Raw genomic sequence first — 17,111 nt, 5'->3', positions numbered from 1 at the left:
CAATTACAAATATGTCTCAATATTCTAGTTCAATATTTTTTCCTGATTAAATAAATTGAAAGCAACTGTTCCAAGTCACTTGAAATCCTTTCCAAAATGAAATATCTTAGATTTTACGGTTTTGAATATTTAAAAATTGAATTTATGTACATTTCACCGTCATTCAGATGAAAGAGGTTTCCTTTCTGAAAAATGAAATATTTTTACGTTCTCCGTCTGTTCTCAAACTTTATTTTGATTCACTAGCTGTGGGCCTGCGAGCTGCTTTGCCTGGCCGCTCCGCTCATTCAGTGCCGGGCGCGGCTGCCACCGGCGGGGCGGCCGGCCCGGGAGCGCCCTGCCGCTTTAAGAGGCTCATCTGCATGGCCCCGCCCCGCCCGCCCCGGCCCCGCCCCCGGGCGCCGCGCGCAGCGCCGTGCCGGGCGGCCGCCTCCGCCAGGGGGCGTCGTGGCGCGGCGGCGCCCGCTCCCCGCGCCGCTCCCCCTCCCTCCCTCCCTCCCTCCCTCCCGCCGCGCCGCGCCTGCGCGAGTCCGCGGAGTCCTTGGAGCGGCGGCGGCGGGCGCGGGCCGGCGGCGGCGGCGATGCAGCGCTGGGGACGCGTCTCCTGCGCCCTCGCGCGGGTACGGCCCGGGCCGGGGACGGCACTGCCGCGGGGGGGGGCGGGCGGGGGGAGCCGCGCCAGCCGCGCCGCGCCTGGGAGCTCGGGCCTGGGCTCTCCTCACGCCCCCCCACCCTTCGCCGGGAGCGGGCGTGAGGGCGGGCGGAGCCGGAGCAGGCGCCCTGGGGCGGGCGCGGCGGCTGGCGGCCGCGGGGCTTGGCTGCTCTTCCCTCCCTTCTCTCCTTTCGCCTCCTTCGCGGGGCAGGGGAGCCGCTCCTCGCCCGGGGCGGCCTGGGCTCGGCCTCGGTGACAGCGTGCCCGCGGTGTCGCCTGGCCCCGGGCGGGCGTCACGGCGGCCCGGGAGGGGTGGGCCCGGGGCCTCGTCCCTGCCGCCGTGTGATTTGCCGGCTGTCGGCCCTCCCGAGAGCGGAGGAGGGGAGCCCCGGCCCGCAGGGGCCTTCAGCCGGAGGGATCGCCGGGCCGCGCCGGGAGGGAGGGCCGCTGCGGCTGTGGGAGCCGCCGGCTGTCAGAGGGCCGCTTCCCGCCTCTTGGGGAGCGGTGAGGGCTTCGGAAGCGCTGAAAAGGAGCTTCCTCTGCTCCAGTTACAGCATGATCGGCCCCCGAGGTGCTCGTAGCAACGGTGCTGTCCCATTGCCATTAAAAAATCTTGCCCTCCAGAACCGCCTCCGAGGTGTTGCCTGTTCCTCAGAACACCTCCGAGGAAGTGGCCGAAGGGGATGGCGATGGAACAACAAGATTCTTCATAGACACCTGTGGGTGTCTAATTCATGTCATTAAGCGGTGTGAGAGTCCCGTGTGAAGGGCTGAAAGTTTGCATAGTTAGAGGCAGCTTAGGCGAGGCTGACGTGAAAACGGGTGTGATGGTCGGCTGAGGTTGCAGCCCAGGTAAATGGCAGAGTGACTTCTACCTCTTGTTCCAGTCGGTGCCCTCCGTGTCCACTTCAGTCACGTTGTTCCCATTTTGGTTAACTGGTGACTGTAACCGCGTGTTCGTCTGTGTGTGGTTGAATGCTTATTTTTCTTCAAGGGTAGACTTCAGCTTCTAAAATTAAGGGTTTTTTTCCCTTTTTAGAGAAGCCATTTTGATAGAATTCATCATGGTCTCCAGGGAATTTGTGCAGTGTCACAAAGGACCTATGCTGATCAAGGTAATTAATTGTGAAGAATTTCTTTGGACAAAAAAACCAACCCAAACCCCCCAAAAAACCAAAGCAGTGCTTCAAACTCAGAAATCGGTCTTCCAGGTGACAGGGGAATCCATGTCAGCATGGAGATTTAGATGAAAAATAGTGGCTTATTTGCCCTATTTGATATCAAGCTAAAGCTATAAATGGAAGTTGAACTTTATATAACGTAAGAACAGTGGTGGTAATTAATATTCCAAAGGAGATTATGGTTATGAGAGATTAATTAGGTACAAAGTTCATAGCGTCTGCTGTGTGCATAATCGATAGAGGTTGCATAGATATCTATTTCAGCCATATTTTCTCCTTTATAAATTACTGATTTTATGGCATTCAGTAAGCATTTATCTTTTGCACTAAACACCAATAGAAGCTGTGTTGGAAAAATGTTATAGTAAACTATCCAGACATCTTGGGTTAAGTTCTTAAAGGATTCATAGCAGGTGGATGGGTCAGACAGAATTCAGTTGCCTCCTTTCATTTTATGTTATTTTCCCTGTAAAATTTAAGACTGGTGGTTTTTATTGCAGAGTGAATACCTCCACACAACCTTTCCTTTTGTCCAGAAAGTTACTCTCAGATGTGAGGTGTAATTTACTTGTCTAAACCTAGTTTATTAAGTTGCATCATTTTTAATAGCTATTTTGCTTTTTTAAAAAAATATATTTTCAAATGTGAATTATTTCAGAAATGATAAACTGGTATTCCTCCAGTAAAAAGTTAATTGCGGAAACAAAAATAACTCAAATGTTCTGTATTTCAGTTGATGCCGATGTCACAGTTATTGGCTCTGGTCCTGGAGGGTATGTTGCTGCTATCAAAGCAGCTCAGCTTGGATTTAAGGTAAGATGAGACCTCGCTCAGGTAGCAGAATATTCATCCAGGTGAACTTGGAAGATGTTTGTGTGATACTGGAATTCTGTCACACCTTGGGCCACCAGATGCTGTTACATGTCGATAATCTTTCTTTACCTTGCTTACCTAGATGATACAGAAGTTGAAATGGAGATGTTGAAGGTATTGCTGTCTATAGCCCTGCTAGGCTACTGACAAAGCTGCTCAGGACAGCTTGCTTTTGATTGGAAGCGATAATTGAGGTGGGCTTATGCTCTTGTGGAAGAGAAGGTGGGAAAAGAATACTAGGAAGGAATTTTTCTCCCAACAAAGAAAAGGCAGGGAGGGAGGGAAATGAGACAGTGACAAAAAGGCCACTGAAAAACTGTCCTGAAGAACAGACTGAGGGAACTCAAAAGAGGAAGAAACAGTATTCAACTGATGTGGTTTTTGAATGTGAGTAGAGGAATTCCATTGCCACGTGAGAACTTTAGAGGCAAAAATATATCTGTAGAAATACTATAGTATCTGACTTATATTTATTTATGTTCATCTCTGTTGTTCTGCCTGTTGTCTTTGATTTGAAAGATGCAACTTTTATCTGATTTGTACTAATAATGTGCCATTTAATTGAGTATTGTGAGAATTATACGTGCATAATGCATTTCAGATTTTCTAAACTTAAGAAAATACGGAGTGTGACTTCATCAGGATATTTTTTTACCCTCACTCCTTAATATGAGGCCAACTTATTCTTTTGGCACTGTGTTGTTATTCTCTTAATTATTTTGAAATCTGAGAAGGTGGTGCTAGCAGTCTTGAGTGTGTGCCTGCTGGCTGATATGTCCCAATGCTTCTGAATTATGACATTTGGACTTCATGACAAAAAGGAGTTGATTCTACCACCTGGTAAGGACAGGAACTCCTGTTGATGAATGACATTCCAGCGAAACACTGGAACGGGGGCCCAGATAGCTCAGTAGTCTTCACCCTTGGATATTGTCAGAACTTGGCTGTACAAGGCCCTGAGCCACCTGCTGTATCTTTGATGTTGACTGTGTTTGGAGCAGGAGGTTTGACTAGATGGCCTCCAGAGAAGGTCCCTTCAACCTAAACTTTTCTGTAATTCTGAGTGTTGTCCCTCATGGCTCCCCCAGCTGGGTTTCACTGATGTCTCTCTGAGTATCTTTCAGCCTTCTAATGTGTAACTGTACGTTTGAGATTCCATTATGAAGTTTTACATCTGCCTGTGACCTAGTGCAGATAATTGAGTTGTCTTTATCCATGTTCGTGAATGATTTTTTTTTTTTGTCTTAATAAATACTCTTGCTTTTAGATGTATGTTGTTACCAAGCTACTAGTACCTGAGAAAAAAGGTGCTCAGTGCTACAGGTTTTAATTGAGATTGAGGCCTTCTGCCGTATAAGTTCATGTTTGTTTATTCTAAAGCTATTTTTTGTGGCTATATGCCGCTTTTCTTGGAGCGACGCTGTCCTCAGGTCCTTCATATCAGTGATTAAAAATAGGATAGCATATACAAGGAGGTTGAAAAGTGCCCCTGATGCTGTTTTTCATCATGGCAAAAAATAATTTTGTTACACTGCTTTACAGCTAGTCAGAGTGGGCAAAATATTTGGATGTGCTTGCATGTGTCACCTGTAGCATTGAATAAACATGAAGAATGTTTATGCTGTCCTTGAGGAATGTAAGGAGATGTTTTTGTGAGACGGGCAAAAAGATAGATTCTATAGTGACACCATTCATGAAAGAACCTGAGTGTGCTCTACTGAACTACGGAACTTTAACCTTCAATTTTAGTGCTGTGTGTGCTAGCACAAGCGTTAAGTCCTTGTATCACCACCACAACATCCCACGGTATTGCCGACAATGTTGTCTGGGCTTTGGCTTTTCAACAGCTTTGCTTGGCCTTGTCGCTGAAGTTGATGTAAAGCAGATGAGGCAGAACCTCCTTATCAGGTAAAGGTAGGAGCAGTCTGCTGCTCTTTGATCCATAGTGCAGCTTTTAAAGCCTTTGGATCATTTTTCATGCATTCATGTGCTTAAAACAGGAGGAAGGGTAGATAGGGGCTCAGCATGTCTCAATGTGTTTCTGTGATTTGATACGGTGAATCCTGCTCTTCAAGTTACCATCACCTCTACTGTAGCACAAAAGCAGCAATTTAAAAGAAATGATGAAAGACTTTCCCTGGGTAGTCGCTTCTGTCAGCAGATTGGAGCTCTTAGAGTATAAACCAAGGAACTATTATTTTGAACATGTGTGCACGTTGCAAAAAAGATGCCAGTTCTTTTGCTTGTGTAAAAAAGGTTTACGATACTCTCTTCCCACCCAAGTGATCTGTTTTTACTTGAAGTTTTGTCAGTTGTTTTTTTTCCTTTGCACACTTTGATGTTGGCAGGTTGATGAGAAGGAGATGAAATATTTTCCATCCTTGTTGGTATTGACCTTATTTTTGCTTGGCTTTGCTTTACTTGATTTTTATTCTTTCTTTATAGATATTGGCACAACTTTATAGCAATGGGTCTTGCAGGATAGTGTGTTTAGAGAGGGAAATGTTTGTGGTTTGGGCGTTTTGTTTTTTAAGAAAAGATGACTTCATGCAATTTTAACATATTCGTTCATTTGTCTGTTGTTTGCTTGCGATTACTTGTTTTTAGGAATCTTTTGCATGATTTACGTTTTTTACTTTTTGCAGGTTTTTAATTGTAAGGGGAACATCTTTCACAGAACTGAGTGTTGTGTTTAAGTGAGGCAACTGTGGATTTTTGAAGCAGAACAAGAGCACTTAAACTTGTATGGAAGTATAATTGGTGCAGTGGGGAATGTGGCGCTCTCCTGGTAGAGAATTTTGTTGCAAAGAGCCATTTTGTGGTTTTCAAATTAGGAAAAAAGAGGGAGGGGAAATCTGAGCCACAAAATAAATCTAGGAATGAAATTAATGAGACACTTGTAGAGGAAGAGTTATTAGGTAAATGCCTGGTCTTTGTCATCAGTTCTAATTTGTCAGACACCCTGTAAGGCAATGGCTGCATAGTATTGCTAAAAAGTTCTTTTTCCCCCCCCATTCTCCCTCAGACCGTCTGTGTAGAAAAAAATGAAACCTTAGGTGGAACCTGTTTGAATGTTGGATGTATTCCATCCAAGGTAAGTGTACATAGTTTGTCATAACTTCATTAAAACTAACAGATATTATATGTATCACTTGAGAAACTCTCCTTAATCTTTCTCCAAGATTGACGTACTTTCTTTAAAAATTGAAATTGCAATCCAAGTAAGCTGAGGATCCAAATAAGTAACACAAAGGGTTAAAATTTTATTTGCTCAAGGGAAATGTTTTGTTTGCAAACTCTGTTTTATGGGCTTTCCCAAAAGAAAGAGAGGAAGAGAATGAAAACCAGAGGTGCATACAGATGTGTCTTCTCACTCTGATGAGCTGTTGAGTCTGTGTTGGAACCAGTAACTGACTACAGCGTTAACTGTTTCAGATGGTTGTACTTCTTGTAGTCTACCATGTGAAGTTCTTGATTGCCTCATATCAATTTGGTCAAAATAAACCTGTAGTTTTGTCCAAGATTATGTTCTTGTTAAAGGAATGCTAAACTATGTCACTAGGGGTAGAGAAAGTAAATCTAAATTAGGGGGAGAGGGGCACCCCTGAAAAAATCATGAACTCTGGTTTTGGTTGGATGCACCGTGCTCTGAAGATAGCTGTCTCTCTCCATTGACTGTAGTAAAAGCCTAGTTGATTAGCTTTTGAAATATTACTCTAACCTAAAATAGTATTCTCACCAGCCCCAAAAGATGGTGTGGAGAGTGGAGCTGGTAGTGCTTGTGTGGAGTAGTGCAGGTAGGGAGAGAAAAGGGAGAGTACAAGGCATACTATCTGAAAGAAAGGAGAAGCAAGAAGTAGTTCAGAAGAACCTAGTATTTGATGTTGTCAGTCCAGTTTTAAGTAATTTCAGAACTAGGGCCTTGTAAGAACTGTGCTATTGCTAGATAGCCTTATTAGTCTAATGTAGCCTGTCTAGCTGGGTGCTAATGAGTCTGCCTCATTAGCACGCAGCAGGTGAAGGAAGACACTGGTAATGCCAGGTTTGTAATGCCTGTAGTAACAGACACAATTTTCTCACCAAGATCCCTCTTAACTGTATTGCTGTTTCTAATCTGTTTGCTCAGAGAGGTTCCATTAGCATGGTAGGAGAAAATACAGTATAAATACAAAGTTTTTTAAATGATATATTAATATTTCTAACCACTTTACTAATAGTTATAATGAAGTTCAGAGTATCTTAATATGCTGAGGAAAAAATAAAAAATGAGATGTAGATCAACACAGTCTTACTTTGAAAGTTTGGAACTCTGCTAGGATCTATTTAACTAACTTTTCTTCTTGAGTCCTTTTTGTTTTGGGTTTGTTTTTTTTTTTTAATCCTTTGAAGTTCTTAAGAAAATACTTCTGAACCCATGGCTAAACTCGAATGCTATCCAGAATTTTTTTTGAGTGGCAATAAATTTCTTAAGAAGTGGATACATAGGCTGCGTACACGCTGGCAATAACAAACTATTTGAAAATGCCTTTCCAAAAAGCCACCCAAAATTATACATTGGGCGTGGAATTCTTTTCTTTTTTAATTGCTAAAGTCTTAAGTTGTGGCTGTGTCTTCAATAATTTTGGATGTTACAGATTCAGGGTTGTGACAGTTATGTGAAATGGGCAAATGAATTTTAAAGAGTGAGAGTTGATAAGACTTACTCATAAAAATGGAATTATCTTATTCTGACAGTATTAGTTTCACTCAAGCATGTGTATATAAGGCAGGTATCTCAAAATGTGCTTTGAATGTTTTACTGTCCTGCTTTCAGTCTGTGCAGACTTGTGCTGTTGTCCTTGAAAAGATACTGGTAATTTCATGTCTTTCACTATAGCCATCCCAAACATCATTTTTCTTACCAAGATCCCTCCCTAACTGTATTGCTGTTTCTAGTAGAAATACAGTTCTAGATGTTCTGCATTTCAAGCTGCTGATTTATAAATATCATTATAAAAACTATTCTAATTTTGAATTCTGAATGTCCAGTGACCTGAGCTAGCTCTAAGCCATCTATCTACCTTCAGCTCAACTAGTTATGCAGTTGTAGTAACTTTAGCACAACTCCTGAACTATAAAATTTAACTCACATATGTCTACATGGGCTAAAATTTTAACAGGTATTTCAGTATATATTTTCTTCATCCAGTTTTTCTGTATCCTCTTTTTGTTCACAAGTGATCTCTTGTCTGAGGTAATAAGGAAATTCTCCTGTGAGTCAGTCAGAATAATCTTTCTTTCCTCTACTTAATTTGTTCCTATTTTTTTTAATCATCCTGGAGTCATTCCCAATTTCTTTGCTGAAATGAGCAAAAAGGATAGATGTGGATTGAACTATTTTCTATGTTTATGTTAAATATGTAACTTTATGAAACACTTCAGTAAGAGCTACTGTGTACAATTTCTGTGTTTGAAATACACCTTTTTTAAATACGTACATGTCAGACTTAATAGAATGTTTTGCAAATAACATCAGATTTTTTTTCTCATTATATAAGAAATAAATAATTCAATTGCAAATGCGTGTCTCAATTCACATTTCTGTGTGTGTACTTTAGGCCTTGCTGAACAACTCCCAATTCACATTTCTGTGTGTGTACTTTAGGCCTTGCTGAACAACTCGCATCTGTATCACTTGGCCCATGGAAAAGATTTTGCTAATAGAGGAATCGAAAGTGAGTGTGAAGAGCAACTTGTCAGTGCCTGTTAACATCAATGCTTTCCATCAACGCTTTCCATCAACGAGCAAATTTAATCATGCAAATCTGACTGCTATGGTTTTCTGGTCAGAAAACTTTTTAGACTTATAAATAACATCCTTTATCTGTCAATTGGAGGGTTAGGGACGTGTGTCTGCTCCTTGAACCCTGAATCCTGGATAGATAAATTATATTTGAAAAGTGTAATACTGCTTTTTAACATAGCAGTTGTTGAATGTAACCTTTGGCGTTTAGTAGGTCCATTCAACACATCTTACTGTGTCAGAGCTGTTCATTGTGTTTAGGTTAGCTCCTTTAAATAAAACCATTGCAATGCTTGACAGAAGTTTTTTTTTTTAACCTTAGTTACAGGAATCCGTTTGAATCTAGAGAAGATGATGGAACAGAAGAGTGGTGCAGTGAAGGCCTTAACAGGTGGAATTGCTCATTTATTTAAACAAAACAAGGTTAGTTTGGATTATATACTGAGGTATACCCATGATTTTTTTTCTGATCTGAATTTGTTGCTTTTTACATTTTCATATTTTTGCCACATAACTTAATTTGAGTGACTGACTCGGCAAGGGCAGAATTTGAATGCTTCTCTTCTGGGAAATTTTTAAATGAACGGTTCCTCTGTTCTTAATCTACTTAAAATAATAGTATACAGTTACTTTGTGATTTGTACGAGATGGTAATGCAAAGGTACGTGTTAGCAGCTTCTCTAAAGCATTAGTGAGATTTAGATTAAATGTAGCATCACTTATATAAGTAATTTGAATCTGAAGTTACTGTGTTCTGATTACTAAAGGTTGTACATGTATCTGGGTTTGGAAAAATAACTGGCAAAAACCAAGTCACTGCAACCAAAGAAGATGGCAGCACACAAGTTATCAATACAAAGAACATACTTATAGCCACAGGCTCAGAAGTTGCTCCCTTCCCCGGAATTACTGTATGTATTTGAAATCTTAATGGTACTGTTTTTCAATGTGTAGTATCCACGTAATTTAATGTGTAGTAATTTTTTGCATATGATTGCACTTCAACTTCTGTGTGCTTTATATATAATGTATAAAAGAGATTGTAAATGTCCCTTTGTGGATTTCTTTGTCATTAGATTGATGAAGATAATATCGTGTCATCCACTGGTGCGCTGTCACTGAAAAAAGTTCCTGAAAAGATGGTTGTCATTGGTGCAGGAGTCATTGGTGTGGAACTGGTGAGCGGGTGTTTAAACTACTTGGCATTTAATTTACAAAGGAAGAGAGTGTTCTTTTTGGTGTTAGATTTGATCGTGTTGCTGTGATTTGACTGATGTTTGGTTGAATGAGTTGTAATGAAACTGTTTAGGCTTCATAGCTTGCTAGCTCCCTTTTCTACCAGCAAAGCTGGGATAAGTGTTTGTAGGATCAGTACTCCTGCAGCTGGTTAGCTGAGCAGAGAAGTGAGAGAGGAACATACAGGGCCTCACATATAGTTTTCTTTTGCAGGGGCTTAACTTTTGCTGAGTTTTGTACCTGCCCTATGTATAGATGAGAAAACTTCCTTTTATTAAGAGAAGTTCATTTTAAGCCAGGATAAATTCTTGTGTGTAGCAGTTTATCCCAATAAATTTTTATGTGATACGATTGTACACATTCTGTCTAACAACCAAAGGAGCGGAGACTTTGTAGTTCATCTTGGTCTGAATCCTTTTGCCTCATACCTATGTAGTTCAAAAAAGAATGTATATTTGCTGGTCTTGCAACTGCTTGGAAATGTGCACATCTGCTTAGTGGTTGCTTAGCCTGCTGACCATTAAGCAAGGAAAGAGTAAGCACAGTGAAATACTGTGTTGGATGGATGTGGATAACTGCAGGTAAATAGGGTGTATATGGGTTTTGTTGGTGAAGCTGGTGGTAGTGGTTATGGTTACATATACATACAGAAGCAGCAGTGGTTCCCTTTTATTGCATAAAATTTCCTTAATGTGGTATTGTTTTGATTTAATTTGTAGTGGTATTAGAACACCACAAGCAATTTCCTTTGGATTTTCTGAGCTACATTCAGCTTCTTTGATTTTGAATTTTTCTATACCTATAACCTAAAACATACCTAATTTATACTTAATTATTTTATTAGCTATTTCTTTAAAAGCTTAATTCCATTAATTCAATCACTGAAGTTTTGGGTATGCAAACAAGCAGTGATAAATCCATTTTTTTGTGAAAAGGCTGGGGAAAGTTGGACTTGTTTTATTCCACGCTGTAACATTTGTAAAAACGGATCAGTTTGCTGTTATGTGTTGTCCTGCTTTTGAAAAGTTTACAGTCTGTGGTAAATATTTAGAGTAAAGAAATCCAAAGTTTGCTTTTCAAAAACTCTTTACCTATATTATTGTGACTGCAGGGTTCAGTTTGGCAGCGCCTTGGTGCAGATGTGACAGCTGTTGAGTTCATGGGCCATGTTGGTGGAATGGGAATTGACATGGAGATCTCTAAAAACTTCCAGCGTATTCTTCAGAAACAGGGACTTAAGTTTAAACTGAACACCAAAGTTACTGGTGCTACCAAGAAACCAGATGGGAAAATTGATGTAGCGTAAGTGTTTAATATAAAACTAAAGGAATGCCATGTATATTTTTTCTCCCAATCCATCAAACCTATGTAAAAATACAGTCAGATATTCTTTTTTAAACAGGAAAAAATGCATTTAGGATGAAACTTAATTCTTTAGTGAAATTCAGTTTTTATCCTGTATTGTAACTTAAAGAGCTCATAATTTTGGGTTTATTGAGTCCTGGATTGCTTATACAGGAGAGGTTCTGTTGACTTGAGCTGAAGGCATGCTAGTGTAAAACCAATGTTGTTATAGTGAGATCAGTAATGAAAACAGAACTCTAATCATATAATAAACATAAATATCATGATTGTTCATACAGTCATTTTCAAGCCGTTAATTCTTGGCTGTTTACCGGAAGGGTTATTTTGTCCATACCTCCTCCTGTTTCAGAATAAGCGTGGCAGAGATTTTATTGCTTTTGAGCAGAAATAAATGAAACTATCCCAGAGTGTCTTTTAATGGCCACGCTCAAGCTCTTTGAAGACTTATAGATGAACAGCTGATATAGAAACATATAAAAAAAACTTGCTTCATAAAAGTCCATATGTATACACTACTTCTGTTCTTTTTCTTGTTAACGTATTCTTTATGCAGAAATTGTAGTTTGAGTTTTAAGAAAATGCTTAGTGTTACTTAACAAAAGTAAGCTTAAATGTTTTTTTCAGTGGAATCTTAATATGGTGACTTGTATTTGCTGTATCGCCATACCTCGGGATAGTCTGTCCTTCACCATTGTAAAGGTCCTAGATTTGGGCTTCTTTATGTGCCACGCTGATGCTGGCTGGATCTCTCATGTAGTCTGTTTCTACATCTAGAGTTTCATTTTGGTTCAGGAGTATGCTTTTGAAACACACTCCCTATTTATCCTCGCTGACCATGCTTTGGTTCTAGTGCCCTCAGAACACGTGAACTGAACTTGTTCTGGGTGCAGTTAAACACAAAGATGCACTTGAGGGATGCACTTGATGGGGGGCAGCTGCTACCAGCTGTTTGGTTCTGGGGCCAGAAGAAAGCTTGCTCAGAATACATGGCCCTACCCCACCCCAAAGTGTATATAGTTCGGATGTCAAGTACTGAGCACCAATTATTTTGCTGTACAGATTTGATCCTATCAGGTCATCCTACTTGCTAGTGGATATATACCCTCTGGGTGGATATATATAGCGGATATATCTAAGAGTTGTCAACAAATGTAGTAAGAGTTATTGTCCCTTCCTCCGTCTTCTCAACTCTTGCAAGGAAGAAGCGTGGGGCAGGCTGAATGCAAGTGTTTTGGATGCCAGATTCAGCCAGTAGGTCGCCATCTGAATCATATTAGTTACTGATCAGAGAAATACAATGCTGAAAGTTTACAGCTTAGCGTTTTTGCTACTTATTTTTCTATAGTGTTGAAGCTGCTGCTGGTGGCAAGGCAGAAGTAATAACTTGTGATGTGCTCCTAGTTTGCATCGGTAGACGTCCTTTTACAAAAAATCTAGGTCTTGAGGATATTGGAATTGAACTTGATAAGAGAGGGAGAATCCCAGTCAATAACAGATTCCAAACCAAAATTCCAAAGTAAGTAAGACTAAATATTTTTTACTTTCTTTAAGCAGAACTTTTTTTTTTAAAGTTTAACCTATTAAAGCACTTCTTTTGTTTTTAATTGCAGAATATAGTTTTCTTTTCTGAAAGGAAAACTCAAGATTTCTGTTTATTTCAGGAACTAAAGATTTTTAGTCAACCTTTGAAGTCTTGTAATTTAAAAGTCACTAGTACTTCCTGAAGTGTGGTCATTCTTTGGAAACTGCTCTTTTATACTTTGTATTTCTTTTGAAATGTAGTATTTTAATCGGTTTTGATTAGAGTTTTCAGTAACATGTTTCAAACTGACGATTATATAAGGTAGCCTAGGTGTGCTAGGATGTTTTTAAACGGTGTCTCATTCTGTTTCATTGGTCTGATAGCATCTATGCTATTGGTGATGTAGTTGCCGGACCTATGCTGGCCCACAAAGCTGAGGATGAAGGCATTCTTTGCGTAGAAGGGATGGCTGGGGGAGCTGTTCACATTGACTATAACTGCGTACCCTCTGTGATATACACTCACCCTGAAGTGGCCTGGGTTGGCAAATCAGAAGAACAGCTGAAAGAAGAGGTACTGTTTCTTTTCTTTTCAAAATTGTTTTTCCATCTTGGGTGCGGTTTCATTGTCTAGTAGTTTATCTAGCTACTTTTTCCAGGAAAATTCCTGCATCTGAATTTATTGCTTAGGGTGTATGATTGAATGATTCCCTCCTGCACGCCACTCTCCCAAGGATCACAGTTCTCTGTAATGACTTCTATTCTGTGAAGTTAATATTGTTCATTTGCTAATTAATCTTTTTTTTAATACCCCTTATACCGCTTTTGGTGGGTGTTCTTATGCATTGCTCTGTGTGTCTTATATGTCTTTTATTTTTGTATTGCTTCTGTTCTTGTACTTATCAAATTGTCAGTATGGTTACATTGTTCTTGTTGGTCATTAACTCAGTAACACATCTATTTTGTAGGGTATAGAATACAAAATTGGGAAATTTCCATTTGCTGCGAACAGTAGAGCAAAGACAAATGCTGACACAGATGGCATGGTGAAGATACTTAGTCAAAAATCAACAGACAGGATGTTGGGTGCTCACATTTTAGGCGCAGTAAGTATTGTAAATTGTGCTGCTGTCTTGGCCTTGTAAGGTCTTTTACTGTTGCACAGTTGCAAAGTAGTTGTCAAGTTAGGAGAAGTGGTGCTTATAAAAAGAAGGAAGATTTGAGTCTACCATAGTAATTTTTATTTATTGCTCTCTTCTGCAGCCCTGCCCTCCTTCCCACTGTTCTCTTACTTTGGTGTAAGGCCCAGCATTTTTTTTTCCCTAGAATTGCTAGGGTTAATTGGTTTTTCTGACTAGTTTTTTGGTTTGTTTTTTTTTTTTTTTCTTAAGAGTACTGCCAAGTACTCAAGAGAACAGCAGAAATTGTTGACTCAAGTTCTGGAAGTTGAGGGAGCTGAACAGACTGGCTTTTTCATTCGTGTTTTCTTTTTTTTCCCCCTCTCTGAACTTCAGACTTCAGCAAAGCTAGTAACCTTATGCTGCAGTCATCAAATCTGGGGTCAGTAACTTACAGAACTTTGATTAAAAATCCTTTGTAAAGGTGAGAAATCAGAAAGTTCGATTTGGGAAAAGTATAATTTTCCGCTGTCCCTCACATTCCAAAGTTAGACCCTTTTCTCTCTCTCTTTTGTTTCTTAGCTTTGAATAATCTTTTTTTTTTCCTAAAGATGTATGCAGAAACACTTCCGTGCATCTCTGTATACAGCTTTCTTCAAGAGAAAGACTAAAACTGCTCTCCATTTTCCTGGAAAGGAAATTTTATTCCTGTGAATGGATATACTGTCAACACTAGTGGATAGGCTTTTTGTTTCTGAATCCAATTCTCATCACTTCTGATAGGAATACATAATAAGGCGTTATGCTAGTTATTTTCTCTCACAATGCCAGTCATTTAAAAAACAACATGCCTTAAAGGAAGCACAACTTAGGCTTATCAGTGTGAGACAGACTAATTTTCTTCATTGGGAAGGGGCTGGGGGAAAATGTTATGATTGTGGATCTGAATGCTAAAAATGTAACAGGACACTTCACTATTTTTGGCTCTTCAAAGCAGTGTTCTCTAAGTAAATACACATAAATACAACAAATAAAAATGAGGGTGCAGATGTGGTAACAAGCTTTTGTTTATCTAGTTATCATCTATTAACTTTCCAGGAGGGCACTGAAGTTTTGGGGAGGTTTCAGCAGTGATAATGTACACTGTAGCTTTGAGAATGTGGGTATTATCTGACCAGTATCTTGTAGTGGAAAAACGCCCAGATTTTGCACCACTCTCAGTAATGAGAGAACAAATACTCTCATTAAGAACTATGTTTAGATTTACACTAGGCTTGAGCACCGTCACCAAACAGATTAAGTACTTATGACTTATATTAGAACACAGCTGAAGTGGTAGTTACAATACAACTTTTCTTTTTTAGCAAAAGATGCTTATTTACAAGCTGTTAGTGATTCAGGAGAACCCGGACAACTGCATGAAGACTTGTGCTAATTACAAATACCATTAATTTACAGGGTGCTGGCGAAATGGTTAACGAAGCTGCCCTTGCTATGGAATATGGAGCATCATGCGAAGATGTAGCCAGAGTTTGCCATGCCCATCCAGTAAGTTTTTTCTGAACGGACTGTGGAACACCAGGGTTCCACAGACATGCTATAATTGCATGTAACTATTAACAACTTGTCCCTTTTTGTGTTTGCTCTCTACAGACAGTGTCAGAAGCCTTCAGGGAAGCAAACCTAGCAGCATCTTTTGGCAAAGCTATCAACTTCTGAAATGAAAGAGCAGATCTTTGTACGTGTATAGTACATCTCTGAAAATGGACTGTGGGCCCTTACGGAAGGCTGCGTCTGAGGATTTTAGGACTGAATTAAGTGAATCTCTTCATTTTAAAACATGAAATATTTAAGCAAGTAGAGTTTGGAACAAGTGGAATTATCCAGTTTCTGTAAATTAAATACTTAAAATTACATGTTTATTTACATGATGAATGTTGCAGAAAAACAGCCTGACAGAACTCTTCTCTTTTTCAAAACCAAACATTTCGCTGCTGCATGGGATTATCAGGTGTGCTGGTCAAAACTCTAAATAAGTGTCCAGCATACCTGGTGTTTTCTTATTTGAAGTAGTGATAGACTAAACCAGTTGAATGCTGGCATTTATAATGCCGCTGGCACTTAAAATGCCACTGTCACTTCCGCACAAAACATGTGTTTCCTTCTGAAAGGATTAACTTTAGTATTTAACCTACTTCTTACATACAAGTACCAATCCTTCTTTTGACCTGGTAGTGCTAGGATGTTGGGGGAAGAGGGGCTCGTATAGATTGATTAAAACTATATTGACTTTTTGAAGAGAACATTACTCTGTGTGCGTGTGATTCTCCACACATCATGTTTTCATATTGAAAACTCATCGGGGCAAAAATCGAGGGCTGATGGAGAAATGAAAGACTGAAGAAAAATTAATCTTACTGCTACTTAATCTTTTTTTGGTTTTAAAGCGTCTGTTGTCCAACTCTCTTAAACTTGAAACGCTAAAATTGGGTAGCGAAGCAGCACTTGCTATTAAGTGCTTATGACATGAGGGTTATTCTGCACCTTCCATACACAAGGGCTGCAGTGTTGGCTCTTCACACAATTAAGACACACTTTCTTCTCTTCTTCTGTTTTCTATTTTGTGCTCTCTTTCCGTCTCTTCTGTAGCAAGAGAGCTTAATAAATATTTAACGTGGCTGGAGGGTCCTCTTGGGTTTTGTTTGCCGATTGGCCCTGTTACTCCTTTTAGCATCTAGATTGTCGAATACATGAAGAAACTCACAAACAAACGGCATCTTTGGAATATCCCCAGTGCGTATAGGGAATGTGCCCAATTCCAGTAGCTCATTTTAAGTTTTCTTTTTTTGCTAGGCTCTTCTGCCTTGAAGAAAACCTTAGTATCTGCTGGTATTGTGCATGTCCTTTTTCATTATGCCAATGGCATGATAGGTGAGAAACGTGCACTCAGAAAATGGTACAAAAGCTACTTGGTTTTGTGTATGGACAAGGTGGTTGTATCCTCCTGCCTTTCTTTAGAGCTGCTTCTTACGTAGCGATCCAGTATTCACACTGAGTGATGGAAATATATGCCAATGTTACCATTTTATTAAGGTCTCAGTTAATCAACAAACACCAGCGATACTGTTCTTCATTTTGGTTTGTTTGGTTTTTTTAACTCCTGTTTTAAGTGTAGATGGGGTTAAACCATGACAGCTCGTTAAAGTTATCACCAGGCTATGAGATGACCCAACATATCTGTGAATTAGGGTAAGTAAGTGAATTAATGTGGATCTGCTTTCGGTATTTCGGAAGTTGCTGAAGGAAAAGCAAAGGTGAGACAATAGCGAGGAAAGAAGAACTCGATTCTTCCGATAGATCTAGGCATTTCGGAATCGTTTCTA

General features: G+C 40.0%; 1 protein-coding gene across 2 annotated transcripts; it reads left to right on the top strand.

Moving 5' to 3' along the window:
* Positions 1-537: 537 nt before the first annotated feature.
* DLD (dihydrolipoamide dehydrogenase) lies at positions 538-16,406 on the top strand. 2 transcript variants are annotated; one of them, XM_082310993.1, is made up of 14 exons: positions 538-620; positions 1,692-1,767; positions 2,567-2,646; positions 5,732-5,800; positions 8,351-8,420; positions 8,811-8,911; positions 9,256-9,399; positions 9,565-9,666; positions 10,836-11,026; positions 12,435-12,605; positions 12,995-13,184; positions 13,579-13,716; positions 15,187-15,276; positions 15,382-16,406. In XM_082310993.1, exons 1-14 carry the CDS (start codon positions 582-584, stop codon positions 15,445-15,447), a joined length of 1,527 nt encoding a protein of 508 aa, XP_082167119.1. In that variant the 5' UTR covers positions 538-581; the 3' UTR covers positions 15,448-16,406. The 2 variants fall into 2 exon arrangements, with proteins under 2 accessions (XP_082167119.1, XP_082167120.1); XM_082310994.1 differs by lacking the exon at positions 5,732-5,800.
* Positions 16,407-17,111: the final 705 nt, after the last annotated feature.

This window comes from Platalea leucorodia, assembly GCF_965183815.1.
Source record: "Platalea leucorodia genome assembly, chromosome: 4".
NCBI classification, from domain to species: Eukaryota; Metazoa; Chordata; class Aves; order Pelecaniformes; family Threskiornithidae; genus Platalea; species Platalea leucorodia.
This window is presented reverse-complemented; position numbering and strand designations above follow the sequence as displayed.

Bases quoted from the DNA above. Each gene is read 5' to 3' on its own strand.
- DLD (XM_082310993.1), top strand. From the start codon at position 582: ATGCAGCGCTGGGGACGCGTCTCCTGCGCCCTCGCGCGG. The intron at 621-1,691 runs GTACGGCCCGGG...TTCCCTTTTTAG, and splicing joins TCTCCTGCGCCCTCGCGCGG to AGAAGCCATTTTGATAGAAT. The intron at 8,912-9,255 runs GTTAGTTTGGAT...TGATTACTAAAG, and splicing joins ATTTATTTAAACAAAACAAG to GTTGTACATGTATCTGGGTT.